Genomic DNA, 11,938 nt, shown 5'->3' on the forward strand with positions numbered 1-11,938 from the left:
ATGATAAAGAAATCTCTAAAATTAGTTTAAAATACATGTGCAAAGTTTCTACAAATGTACTCTTTTTATTCATATAGGGTTCATACGGCTTCAAAAAACTAAATTTAAATAATTTCATCTTAATGACTATTTTCTTTCCACCTTCAATATCTGCAGTGCAAGTGTACTTTTCTTTTTCATTATGATTTTAATAAAAAAAAAAAGCCTTTTTATAAATATCATGAATTATTTATTTAGGGTGCTAGTACCATATCAAATTTTCAAGTGACTTCTCAAAAAAAGGACACATTATCTGATATTTTAAAAAAACTACAAACTACTCAAGAATCCCATCCTTTTAATAAGCTTTCATCCATTTTTCTTTATTATGATATCAGAGCAGTGAGTCCATCATTCAAATTTTTGACACTGACCACCAAAAATATCAAGAATTTGAATTCAAAAATTAAAAACATGTTAAAAACTAACAAATTAAAAACTGACAAAAGAGGTGTATTCAAGCCATTGCACGTATGAATTGAATGTGTAATGCATTCTGAATTAATTAATAGATGGATTAATAGACAGATTTATTAAAAAAGTACATTGTGCGTTTGACTATGCTACAGTAAAACCATAAAAAATGTATGTGGGATTTGCTTTAAAATATGTAAGAAATCTGTCATTTTAATTTATAATGAAGGTGGTTTCATTATAGTAACAGTAACTGTGGTAACTGTTATTTTGATGCAAACTACAATTACTGTGTTTGCAAAGCTGTGTTCATGGCAAACATCTGTTTGCGTGACAACTTCATTAAAGTGTGCTGCATTGCTGTTTTGGGACATTTACCTGAGGGGAAGGCGGGGGATGAGACAGTAGCTTCATTGCTGCTGGAATGCAACAGGCCGGGTCACAGGGGATTTATCGGGAGTCTACATCAATCTCTTGTCAGGATGGTTTCCTGTTTGTGAGTGTGTATGTGCTTTGTGTTCTCCCTGGACGATCACTTTGTGGGCTTGTGTTTACCCACTTGCCAGCGCTTCCTGTCCAGCTCAAAGCCAGCGACTGTTTACCCAACACTGACAGGCGTCCGCTAATGCAGCCGCCCGTGACAGGACAGCCCTCCAGCTGCCACTGGCCCCAGAGATCCCCACCCCAAACACACACACACCTCTGAACTTCTGTGCGAGTTCAGAGAGACCAAATATCGGATGCTAACTACCTTGTGTGAGTGAGATCACCAATTTCAGGTTGTACGGAGTAAAACAAAAGAAAAAGAAATTCATAGAGAAGAGATCGACGCTGATGCTCTTTTCTTTCAGGCTAATTATACCACTAATTCAGCTCATTAGTGCCCTACTGACTCACAGGTAATGAACTCTGACAGGCTAAATCTGTCAAACAGACAGCGGTGCACATTTACCTGCGCATGCGCAGACACAGACATGCACGCTCATTCATCTCAGTGCGTTAACCCTTATTAAAAAGACGCACGTGCCTACCTTAAATCTTTACATGTCTCAAATACATCGCTAGTGACCAATCAGATCAGATTTACTTTCACATGGCATTGTGTCACTGCATGTAGAAGTCTGCCATGATAAAAATGTTCTAAAATGAGTGTGTAAAGGTTGATCTTAAGTTTTCCATATGTTGGTTGCTCTGATAGTTTCAAGTTTAAACTCTTGTTTTGGTGCATAAATACGTCATGCACTATGCAGGTTCTCTGATCTTTCTTTTATTGTACTCTTGAAGGTGAAAAACACAACAGAACAATGGCTCTCCTGCGTTTTCCTCACCTGTTTTAATCAACAACAATTATTTCAGTGGATTACACAGTGAAAGGGTCTCACATCAAAGCAAATGGACCACCAACCAAAAAAAACTGTCAGCCAATGATTCTCAAACTCACTATTTTCTGCAAAACATACCAAACTTTGCAAAAACTAAACATCACTGACAGACCGCATTCATGGGGTGAATAAGGCCACAAAGAGACAATTTTACTCCAAGAGCAGCTCTGTTCCTGCCCCCCCCCCCCCCCACCCCCTTTTCTAACAAGGAAAAAACAAGGGCCTGAAATCAATTATCCTCTCCAGCCTAGTCGTTAGCTGCCCTTGGATAGACACAGATAATTAAGCTCAGCGCTTCTTTTAATATTACGGCCACTTAGCGATTCTGATTCTGACTGAGCTCTGGCCTGCGCTACACTCAAATCAGTCCCACTGGAGGCAATGGGCCACACTCATATGAGGTTCCATTAACTGGATCAGAACGCTTCAGTGGCAGCATGCAAATGGGGGCCAAAGGGCAAAGAGAGATGAAAAAAGCGTGTGTGAGATAGAAAGAGACTAAAAAGAAATGTGCTAAGCATCAGTAAAACAGCACAGGGCTTTATCTTTGAGTATCTGTACTCAATATGCTCCCACAAGCTCCATGTATGACGGAAAAGACAGGGCGGGAACTAGCTGTGAGGCAGGCTGGATTCAAAGCCAAATTTCCTGCACAAGAACCAAGTCTTCGACTAACTGACATACTTGTCAATCTTTCATATTAACAGATTTAACACTTCAAAATGAAGTATTTAAACAAAAAATTATGAAACATGACATTTATTCATAGCTTTTACTGTCCTAAATAAAAAATACCCATGAAAACGCCACAATGAAAGAGCAAGGGAGAGAAAAAGCCACTCAAGTATATACACATTATTTATTCTGTATTAAATTGGACAAAAAGGTAGACGATGTGATGATTCATGCACTAAATGCCCTCTTGGTTCATATTATCAGTCCTCCTCATAATATGCTGTGCTCTGATTGGCTCTTGTCAGCCAGTTTAATGTCAATAGTAAATTGGAAGGCTTGTTAACCTAGTTGGGACATGATTACGGGCAATGGTAGGCAGTCATGTAAAAAATAATGTCTATTAGCCTAATCTAATCAAGAAGTCCTTTTACAGATGAATTAGAACGGGGCAGCCAATTATTTGAAACATTTGCGCAGCGCTTTCTGTCAGTGAAAGAGAAAAAGGCAAGGAGAGACAGCGACACTGAGCTGTTTAACATGCAGGCCATGAGTTGGCTCATACCACCGGTCTTCTTGGAGGGAAGAGGTCAGAGGCTGACCATCACAGGATCAGCTAGTTAATGCTGAAGAAATGGGCCTCTGTGAATGCCTGACGGCACTGACAGGATAACGCTGGTGAAAGGAAGAAAAGTAAATGACAGAAACAAGGTGTATGGTTGGTACATATTCAAATCTGAAATGTGATTTTTCTTCTTTCCTTCCCCACAAAAAGAAAGTTCAGCGAGTAAGCGGCTCATGGGACATTAATAGCACATCGCTCTCCGTCTACGTCTGGATTTGAGGAAGAATGAAACCCAGCAGGTCTCCCCAACTCACCCCCCTCATCCTAGTCCCCAGGGCCCAATCTGATCTCAACTTTGGGGACGCACACCTGCACCCCGGCCCAGATTAAGAGCCGGGACTAATTTGAAATCTGTTAGCTCTGCCCTTTCAGAGACCGATATCTGGCCATAAAGAGGCTCTTTTTTAGCCACTTACTGCTGAATTATTATAGGCCAGGCATTGCTCATGATGACGCATGTGGCTACGGGAGTCAGGCGGTGTGTGGAGCTCAATATCTCAGCAGTCTGATGGAGGTAAGACCCCTCTAGAACAGACTACACTCATGTAGAACACAAAGTCTTCACTCAAAGTTTTTATAATGATATCTATTGTGTAATAGAGGTGTCGCAATATACCGTTATTGATGATAACCGTGATATTTAAAAACGACATCATGTTAATATTACACATACAATAATACCATAAAAAATCCCACATAGCAGGTGACTGCACCTGAATGCTGGTAGACACCAGTCATAAAACAGATGACAACACATTGTGTAGCTACTATTGGCGCACAATATCATGTCAGAGGAGATGATAGACAAAAGCAAGAAACTCGACGCACATCCGGAAAAGTTAGCTAGCGATTTTTTGGTTTCTGTAAAAAAAACAAAAAAACAAGGTGCAGATCAACAGTAAGTGCAAACGGGGCACTAGCACCAACCTGTTCACCCACCTTCATCATCCTGTAGATTTCACCATGGTTGAGAAAGTAAGTTTGTGTGCAAGTTGGTTAGTTTGCTAGCTCTGAAATGGGAAATGTTACATTAGGTCTTAATTGTATTGTTACAGCTTAGTTATCATAGCAATGTATTTTTTTCCCTTTTCAAACTTTCTATTGATATCACAATAATATAGAGCACTGCAGTGATAACATTTTTGTCAGCAAACCCAGAAGTTACCATCACCTTGGTTCCCTCGACTAAAGGAAAAAGTTTTTTTTTTTCCTTTGGCTTTTTGGAATATTGCAAAAATGAGCTGTGTGACCAACAAAAGTTTACAAATCTTACACATTTGGTTCATTATGATGATCTTAATTGTTCAAGTTTTATGCATTTTGAAGCTTAAAAGGGTAGTTCACCCAAAAATGAAAATTCTGTCATTAATTACTACCTTCGTTCATCTTCGGAACACAAATTAAGATATTTTTGATGCATTCCGAGAGCTCTCTGACACTTCATAGACAGCAAGGGTCCTTACATGATCAAGGCTCAGAAACGTAGCAAGGACATCATTAAAATAATCCATCAGTGACATTTGTGTGCACAAAGAAAACAAAAATAACGACTTTATTCAACAATTCGTCTCCTTCGCGTCACCCTATAGCGCCATTTAGGAGAGGATCACATACATAAACAACGTATGCTGTTCTTTGTCAGCAGCACCATACGCGGATATGCTTTTGACGTTGTTTAATCTTTGATCTGAACGTAAACAATGTATCTGCGTACAAACGTTGCATACATTGTTTACATATGTGATACTCTCCAAAATGGTGCTACACGGAATTATTGTTGAATTAAGTCGTTATTTTTGTTTTCTTTGTGCACAAAGTATTCTCGTAGCTTCGTAAAGTTACGGTTTAACCACTGATGTCACATGGATTATTTTAACGATCTCTTTGTTACGTTTCTGAGCTTTGATCGTGTAAGAATCTTTGCTGTCTATGGGGAGGGTCAGAGAGCTCTCAGAATGCATCAAAAATATCTTAATTTGTGTTCCGAAGACGAATGAAGGTCTTACAGGTTTGGAACGACATGAGGGTGAGTAATTAATGACAGATTTTTTTTCTATTTTTTGGTGAAGTATCCCTTCAAATACAGTACACTTGCCAAAACTGAAAAGTTAAACACGGGCTATACACAAACTACACCGTTGTCGCATGACTTTAATGTCACCACCATTAAGCTTTTGACAACTCTTTCAATGTTTATCTAAAAAAATAAATCTTCCATCAAATTCTGAGTTAGAATAGTTTGCAAGAGTGCAATTATAAACACAATAGGGATATAAATATTGACTAGTGAGTAGTTGAGTTTACCTGTTTAGTGTATTGGCATTTAATGTCCCTGACAAAACTAGTCCCATTTAGCCACTTGTTAGCAACTGCCTTTTTCAAGACTGATGTATATGTTGTAGAATAAAATGTGAAAATATCCTGAGCATGTGTTAACCACATACCTTATTTAATCCACTGAACCAAAAAGTCATTCAAAACACCCTACCGACTTCAGGAAGATGAGACGAGGTGATACAATTCTAACTTGTTTGCAGGTTTTGGCATACAGTACATCATCCCTGAAGCACTCTCTTATCATAATTTCTTTTGGACTCAATAATCATGCAGTGAAATATAGTCATATAACAAAAGCCCTACTGTGTAAAAAAGATTTGCACCATTACACTGAGATAACATGGGAAAACAAGTATATCACTAACATTCACTTGGAACAAAGGGGTGTGTGAAACATGTACACAATGCATGTATTTCACACTTTAAGATATTCACGCTTGGTGACAGGCTGTGAAACGTCAGAGTGTTGCTGAGGGTTGGCAGTGTGAGATGCCAGCGAGCGCCACCCTCCCAATAAGTCACCACGAGGCGCAATTAGCAGAGCTGTCACTCCTACCCTGACTGGGCCACTAATACAGACCGGCATGGAGTGTGTGAGGCAGGGGAGTGGGGGCTCTGGTGTCCATGGCAGCACCACACTAATTAAAAAAATGAGACCGCAACATGGCCTAGCTGCCACCAAAGAGCACTCATGCCAAAACCTATCGCCTACAAGTGAGTGTGCGTCAATGTGTGTGTGGTCAAACAGTCCCAAAAATAAGCCCATAGCGGTGTCTTTGAGTGACCTCATAGACTTTTAAAGGCAGTGGAGGTGTGAATTTATCACAGGCAGTAAAAGGTTAATGGGTATGTTTAGAGATTCTCTCGGGCTCTATCATACATAATGGCCAAGCAGCCCATGAGGCAACAGGAAGAAACTTTCCCTTTGCAAACAAGTAAACTGTTAAATACAGAAAACAAGTTATGGCTAAATAATCATTGTTTTTAAAAAAACCTGATTTATCTAGTTCTTAAAAGCTAAATTTTTTTGATAGATTAGCAGAAATTAGCCCTATTACGCAAGAACAATTTCTTTTTTTTTAATCATTTAGTGATGCACCAGTATATACATTTTGAATGAAAATAATTTTTCATCCGATAACTGATTTTTTGGCGATAACTGTTATGCTAAAAAAAAAAACCTTTGAAAAGCCAACTTAAGCCAAATAAATTAAAAATAAAACACTAAAAACTAAAATCAATTGTTGTAAATGCAACAATCAGTTTTAGGCATCAGGGTCAATCCATTTCAAGTGGTCCAATGAGCTTGCTTGACCATTTTTAATTCTACTCATTTGGTTTTGCAATACATAGAGGTAATTATTATTAAAAAAAACTTTTTAAACTTTAGAATTTTTTGATTTACTAAATATTAGGTGCGTGTTAATAGGGGGATATTAGATAATAATAGGGGAAATTAAATAATAGGGGAAATTAGCATACCCCCCCCCCCCCCCCCCCCCCCCAAAAAAAAATCAATATCGACAGATATGATAAACAATATGGCATCAGTATATTGTGCATAGTCAGATTCTTTGTTTAGCCAAACTAAAGATTTTCAGCTACTTTCTTCCTGTCAGCCATGTGTTGCTTTCAACCTCTAAAAAATGTCTCTTACCGTGCTTTTTTCCCCGTGTGAACGGCCTGTCGGCCCCTAAGAATGGCATTTTTCTACCATCATTTTTGACAATTTTTTAAAACAATGAGATAACATGCTAATGCTCCGTTTACGACCATACAACTCTATCCTTTAAGGGCAGAGTTTTGAAAATAAGGGCGTGTCCAAATCAGTAAATGATTAAGAATGGCTAACATACAGCACCTTTAAATCAACTCTTGACATTCTCTAAAAAGACAATTAACAGAGAGTGTTGCTGGAAGAAGAAGCAGAGGTTGTCGAGGCTAAATGCTAAACAAAACCGCATAGACACACCTTGGTCAAGAAGAAAAAGGCGAAAAGAGAGTGGCTGACAACAGCCTCTAATTTCTCTTGTCAGAATCAGGTGGGCTGTCTTGAGTGTGATCAGTCCCAAACATAATTCCAGCCTGCAGAACGAGGGATGATACATGCGGAGACAGAGGTGTGGAAGACAGCGTCTCTTTTTCTCCTTACCTCCAGCTCACACCTCCCAAACAGACCCCTAATTGAAAGACGAGAGTAGCCCAGACCTTGACAGGCGGGAGGTCAGTCTAATTGCTGCTGGCCATATTTAACATTAAGATAATCAGCCCATTAATTACCCTTTGGATCATTAAATCAGTCGCTTGCAAAATGAAATTTCGAGCTCTATTACTCACTTGAGAGACCACGAGGGAGGGTTTTCATTTATCAGCCACCAATCCTGGATGCAGAGCGCACACACCAATGCCCGAGCTGTTCACCAGGACACAAGCTTGCTGAATATCAGCATTTAGCGACAAGACAACATTTCAGAGTCTCAGTGCTGACACATGCTAATCGAGAAGTCCATGAATTTCATACGCATCGGATACAAATCATGTCAAAACTCTATATTTTCAGAGATGTAAAGAGAATATGCATTAAGTTATATTATTATTTCAGATTTCACACCTTTATTATGGTTAAATATGCTCTTATCAAATAAGATTGAAGACAGTTGGATGGTTACAAGCCAAATCAATTCAACTGCCCAGTTTAAGACAAGACGACAGCAAATTACATGCAACAGAGCACTGACAAAATCACATGCGTGCACGATCACAGGGTGTACAACTCAGAAAAAATGTCTAGTTCTACATGATTCTCAGTGATTTCAAGTTTAAGTTTTTTTAATGTCTGTTATTGGGCTGAAACAGTTTCCCAATCAGGCCTCTTGAACCCCTAGAGTTTCATGAGGGAACTGCAGGTGGTTAATAAGAATCTGACAGAAATTGAATTTTTACAAAAAACAGAAATTATAATACTTTTTATAATAATAATAATAAATATAGCTGCAAGCAGCAATTCAGGGGCCAAGCCCTTTATGACTGTTTTTCGCATGCTTGGACATTAGAATTGTTCATTAGGAACTTTTTCAACAATTTGTAATTTACATTGGTTCAGCACTTCCTTCACACGGAATTTAATTTATCACTCAAGGAAATAGCCTTTTGCATTACACAGTATATGCTGCTCATTGACTGTGGTTTGTTTAAGTTTATAGAGACTGTTGAAGCTTTTGAAGGTAGAACTTAAGCAACTGGCTCCAAGTGGCACAACATTACACGCAATTTTATAAAGCTGCGGTCTGGGCCACATTCGAAGCCACAACATGAAAGGTTCAGGGCCACTGGCTTAGCAGAGTGTGCCACTTGATCGCTGCACATTTGACAGGCTGCCGAGGAGAGGTTTAGGTGTGAAAATGAGATGACAAAAAGCATTTTAACGGATTAATTTTTGCCAGAATCGGCATAACCCAGGGAACCAAACGACATAAAAATTACACATTTTGGACAACATTTTTAAAAGTTATGTGTTTTTGTTAGAATAGTTATATCTCTGGAACACTAGGTGGCGCTGTCTTCAAACTTCTGTGGTACCTCCGGGACATGGTGTTGATGATCCCTACCGATATGTCAAATGGTTCAGAAGATATTGCAATTTATGTTAGATTTCAAAATGGCGGATACATTGGTTCAATCCTCTGATTCGGCATTACCCAAGGAATACATAGACACAAAGATTATAGTTTTCTGACTGACTGTTCAAAAGTTATAAGCGAAATTGAATATGATCAGCATGAAGAGAGTAATCAGGTGTACTAAGTTAAATTTTTCTAGAATTAGGGGTTCAGGAGTTATTACCATTTCAATGTTGTTGAATTTTTGAAATGGTGGTGGCGCTATAGAGTTTGTTCTAGAGACCCCAAAGTTGGTCAAATCAATATTCATGGCCATCACTACAAGTGTGCCAAATTTCATCATTTTCCTATGTTCCGTTCATAGGGCTGCCATAGAGCCCCATGGTCCAAAAATAATAATAATAATAAAGAAAACATACAATTACAATAGGGGCTACAGCCCATTCTGGGCTTGGCCCCTAATAATAATAATAACAAATAAATAATTAGGCAGCATTGATCAAAAATGTAAAAACAACTTAATTTTCAGCAGCTGTTAGTATTGGTCACATGATTGTTCAGAAATCATGCTAATAGGTTGATTAGTTAAATAAGTTTCCATCTAGTTTTTGTGCCGTTTTGTTATTGACAAAGAGAATATTCATAAAAAAATGTTGAGAAATTAGCTGTTTCCAGCCTGATTTCATCCAGTTGGCTTTTTACTGATACAATGGTATGTGCACTAAAAAAAAAACAAGTATTGTTTTGTTGTATCGCAAAAAAAAAATTGCCCTTGAGCCGTTACCATACATAATTTAACGTACTGCGCAAATTACATAGACTAGTAGCCTATCTGTTCCTCATCTCTTTGAAACAAAACAAAACCCATTTCTTGAAAAAAGTGTTTCCAAACAAATTTTTTGGCGACATTTTAAGTAACAATGTAAAATGTCATGTGTCGTGGTTTTTTTTGGTACTTTGTTATGTCATGTGACATTTATTTGCGTTAAAGCCCCTTTTCTCGACAAAAAGAGTTTCCAAACAAATGTTGGTGACATTTTAAGTAATGTAAAACTTATCCACTAAAGTTAAAGGGTACAACGATTGTGCCAACACTCACATTTTATTTTACGTTGTATCTTCACAGCTTAGCCTATAAATGTATTACACATCAACTATTAATGTCACTAAGTAAAAGCCAGTTCCAATCAAAAACATGAAGGAATTAAACTGAATTCCACTTCGTCTATTTCAGCAGGAGTATTGAGGATGAGTAGAGAGATGACTGCAGGACTGTGTCCAGTCACTGAGGTTAATTGAGATAATATTGACCCTCTCTGTAATCTCCTCTTCCCACTCAGGGGGCCACATGGCTTCACATACATAAATAAACAGCTACATGAGGAACTATAATCGCATTAGCACATCGACAACGGGCGGCAGAAAATGGCGGATCCATATTGAAAGATTTTCGGAGGAGGGGAGTAATTAAAAGGTGCTTCAGGTGACTAATGAGGCCGGCGTGGAATGGGAAGTCGATATTTTGGCGGCCAGCAGTCAGCACTAATTTGTTATGATGGCTGGTGGGACTAAAGCCTCTCTGCCGATAATTACGCTGCTAAAGATGGAGGAGCAAGGAAAAGGAAAAATTGGTTTTTAGGTTTTTTCCACAGAACTCCACACACATATGCCATAAGGCAGATTGAAAAATATGACAAATATCAACTGCTGGACTGTCAAGAAAATGTGTTTATGTCATGGAAAAGAGTGTGTTTTCCAGAGTTCCTACACATTTTCCATTTTAAAATTCCATACTTTCCCAGACTTCTCTGTAGATTTTAATGGTTGATACGCTTTTACACTTTCACTGACTACATACATTTTTTCATATTTTTATATATAGTTTTAAAATAATATTGTCACTTATCAAAAATTATTTAGAATTAAAATTATTTTCAGCATTATATTCAATATATAGTACAGTCTTCTGTACATTAAATTTCTCTGGCACAGTGCAAACCCACTGTCACATGTTCACTGGTATTCTAGAAGTGATAACATGCTTACATGATGAGAAGAAACCTAACACGCTTTATAACCTGCGTATATTCACCTGCTTATATGACAACTGCTTGAAACTGTAATTGTGGTTTGATGATACATGATCACCAAACAAGCAAAGAAAAATCAGAGTTGTACTCACTCCTCTAGTTTTTGCGCCGTTTTGTTATCGACAAAGAGAATATTCATAAAAAAAAAATGGAGAAATTGGCTGTTTCCAGCCTGATTTCATCCAATTGGCTTTTTACCGATACAATGGTATGTGCATAAAGAAAGAGTTGTACGCAGTCCTCTACGCTAATGTTTTTTTTAAAGTAAAAATCAGCACCTTGTTTACATGAAGTGCAAATAATGACAGAAATGATAGAATGCATTGATTTTGAGAAAAGCTCAAACAGATGCTTGTTTGAAAGAGGAAATGATGTAAATGTGCACCTGGTGGCATCAGGGGCAGGTTTTAGGCGTCCTTGAGCATTGGCTTCCCACACACTATTAGCCAACTCATTGCCGATGGCCGACATGACCTTGATGAGCTCTAGAGGCCACTCGTCCAGGTCCAAAGAGCGGACACGGGACAGGTGAGTACCCAGGTTGCGATGAATGCCTGAACATTCTATACAGATCAAAGCCCCCAGGTTCAGACTGGCCCAATCAGGGTCTAAAAAAGCCAGATAAACAAAGACAGAAACAAAGAAACAATCCTTTAGTTTATATACAGCATAACCACATACATATGGCATATATAACCCTATTTTTTCCATATGGAATGATAGAGATGGTCATTCTGGGTGTTCCAATATATATGGATC

At 38.3% G+C, this 11,938-nt stretch overlaps 1 protein-coding gene across 2 annotated transcripts in view; it reads right to left on the reverse strand.

The window, feature by feature from the left end:
• The window catches only part of LOC306845164 (arf-GAP with GTPase, ANK repeat and PH domain-containing protein 1-like), a 176,277-nt gene that overhangs the window by 12,399 nt on the left and 151,940 nt on the right, over window positions 1–11,938 (reverse strand). For both annotated transcript variants that reach the window (XM_079377804.1, XM_079377803.1), the window contains exon 16: window positions 11,565–11,787. In XM_079377804.1, coding sequence (XP_079233930.1) covers window positions 11,565–11,787 — 223 coding nt within the window. The remainder of the gene's footprint in view (window positions 1–11,564; window positions 11,788–11,938) is intronic.

The sequence above is a fragment of the Barbus barbus genome (genome assembly GCF_936440315.1).
Source record: "Barbus barbus genome assembly, chromosome: 25".
In the NCBI taxonomy this organism is placed as follows: Eukaryota; Metazoa; Chordata; class Actinopteri; order Cypriniformes; family Cyprinidae; genus Barbus; species Barbus barbus.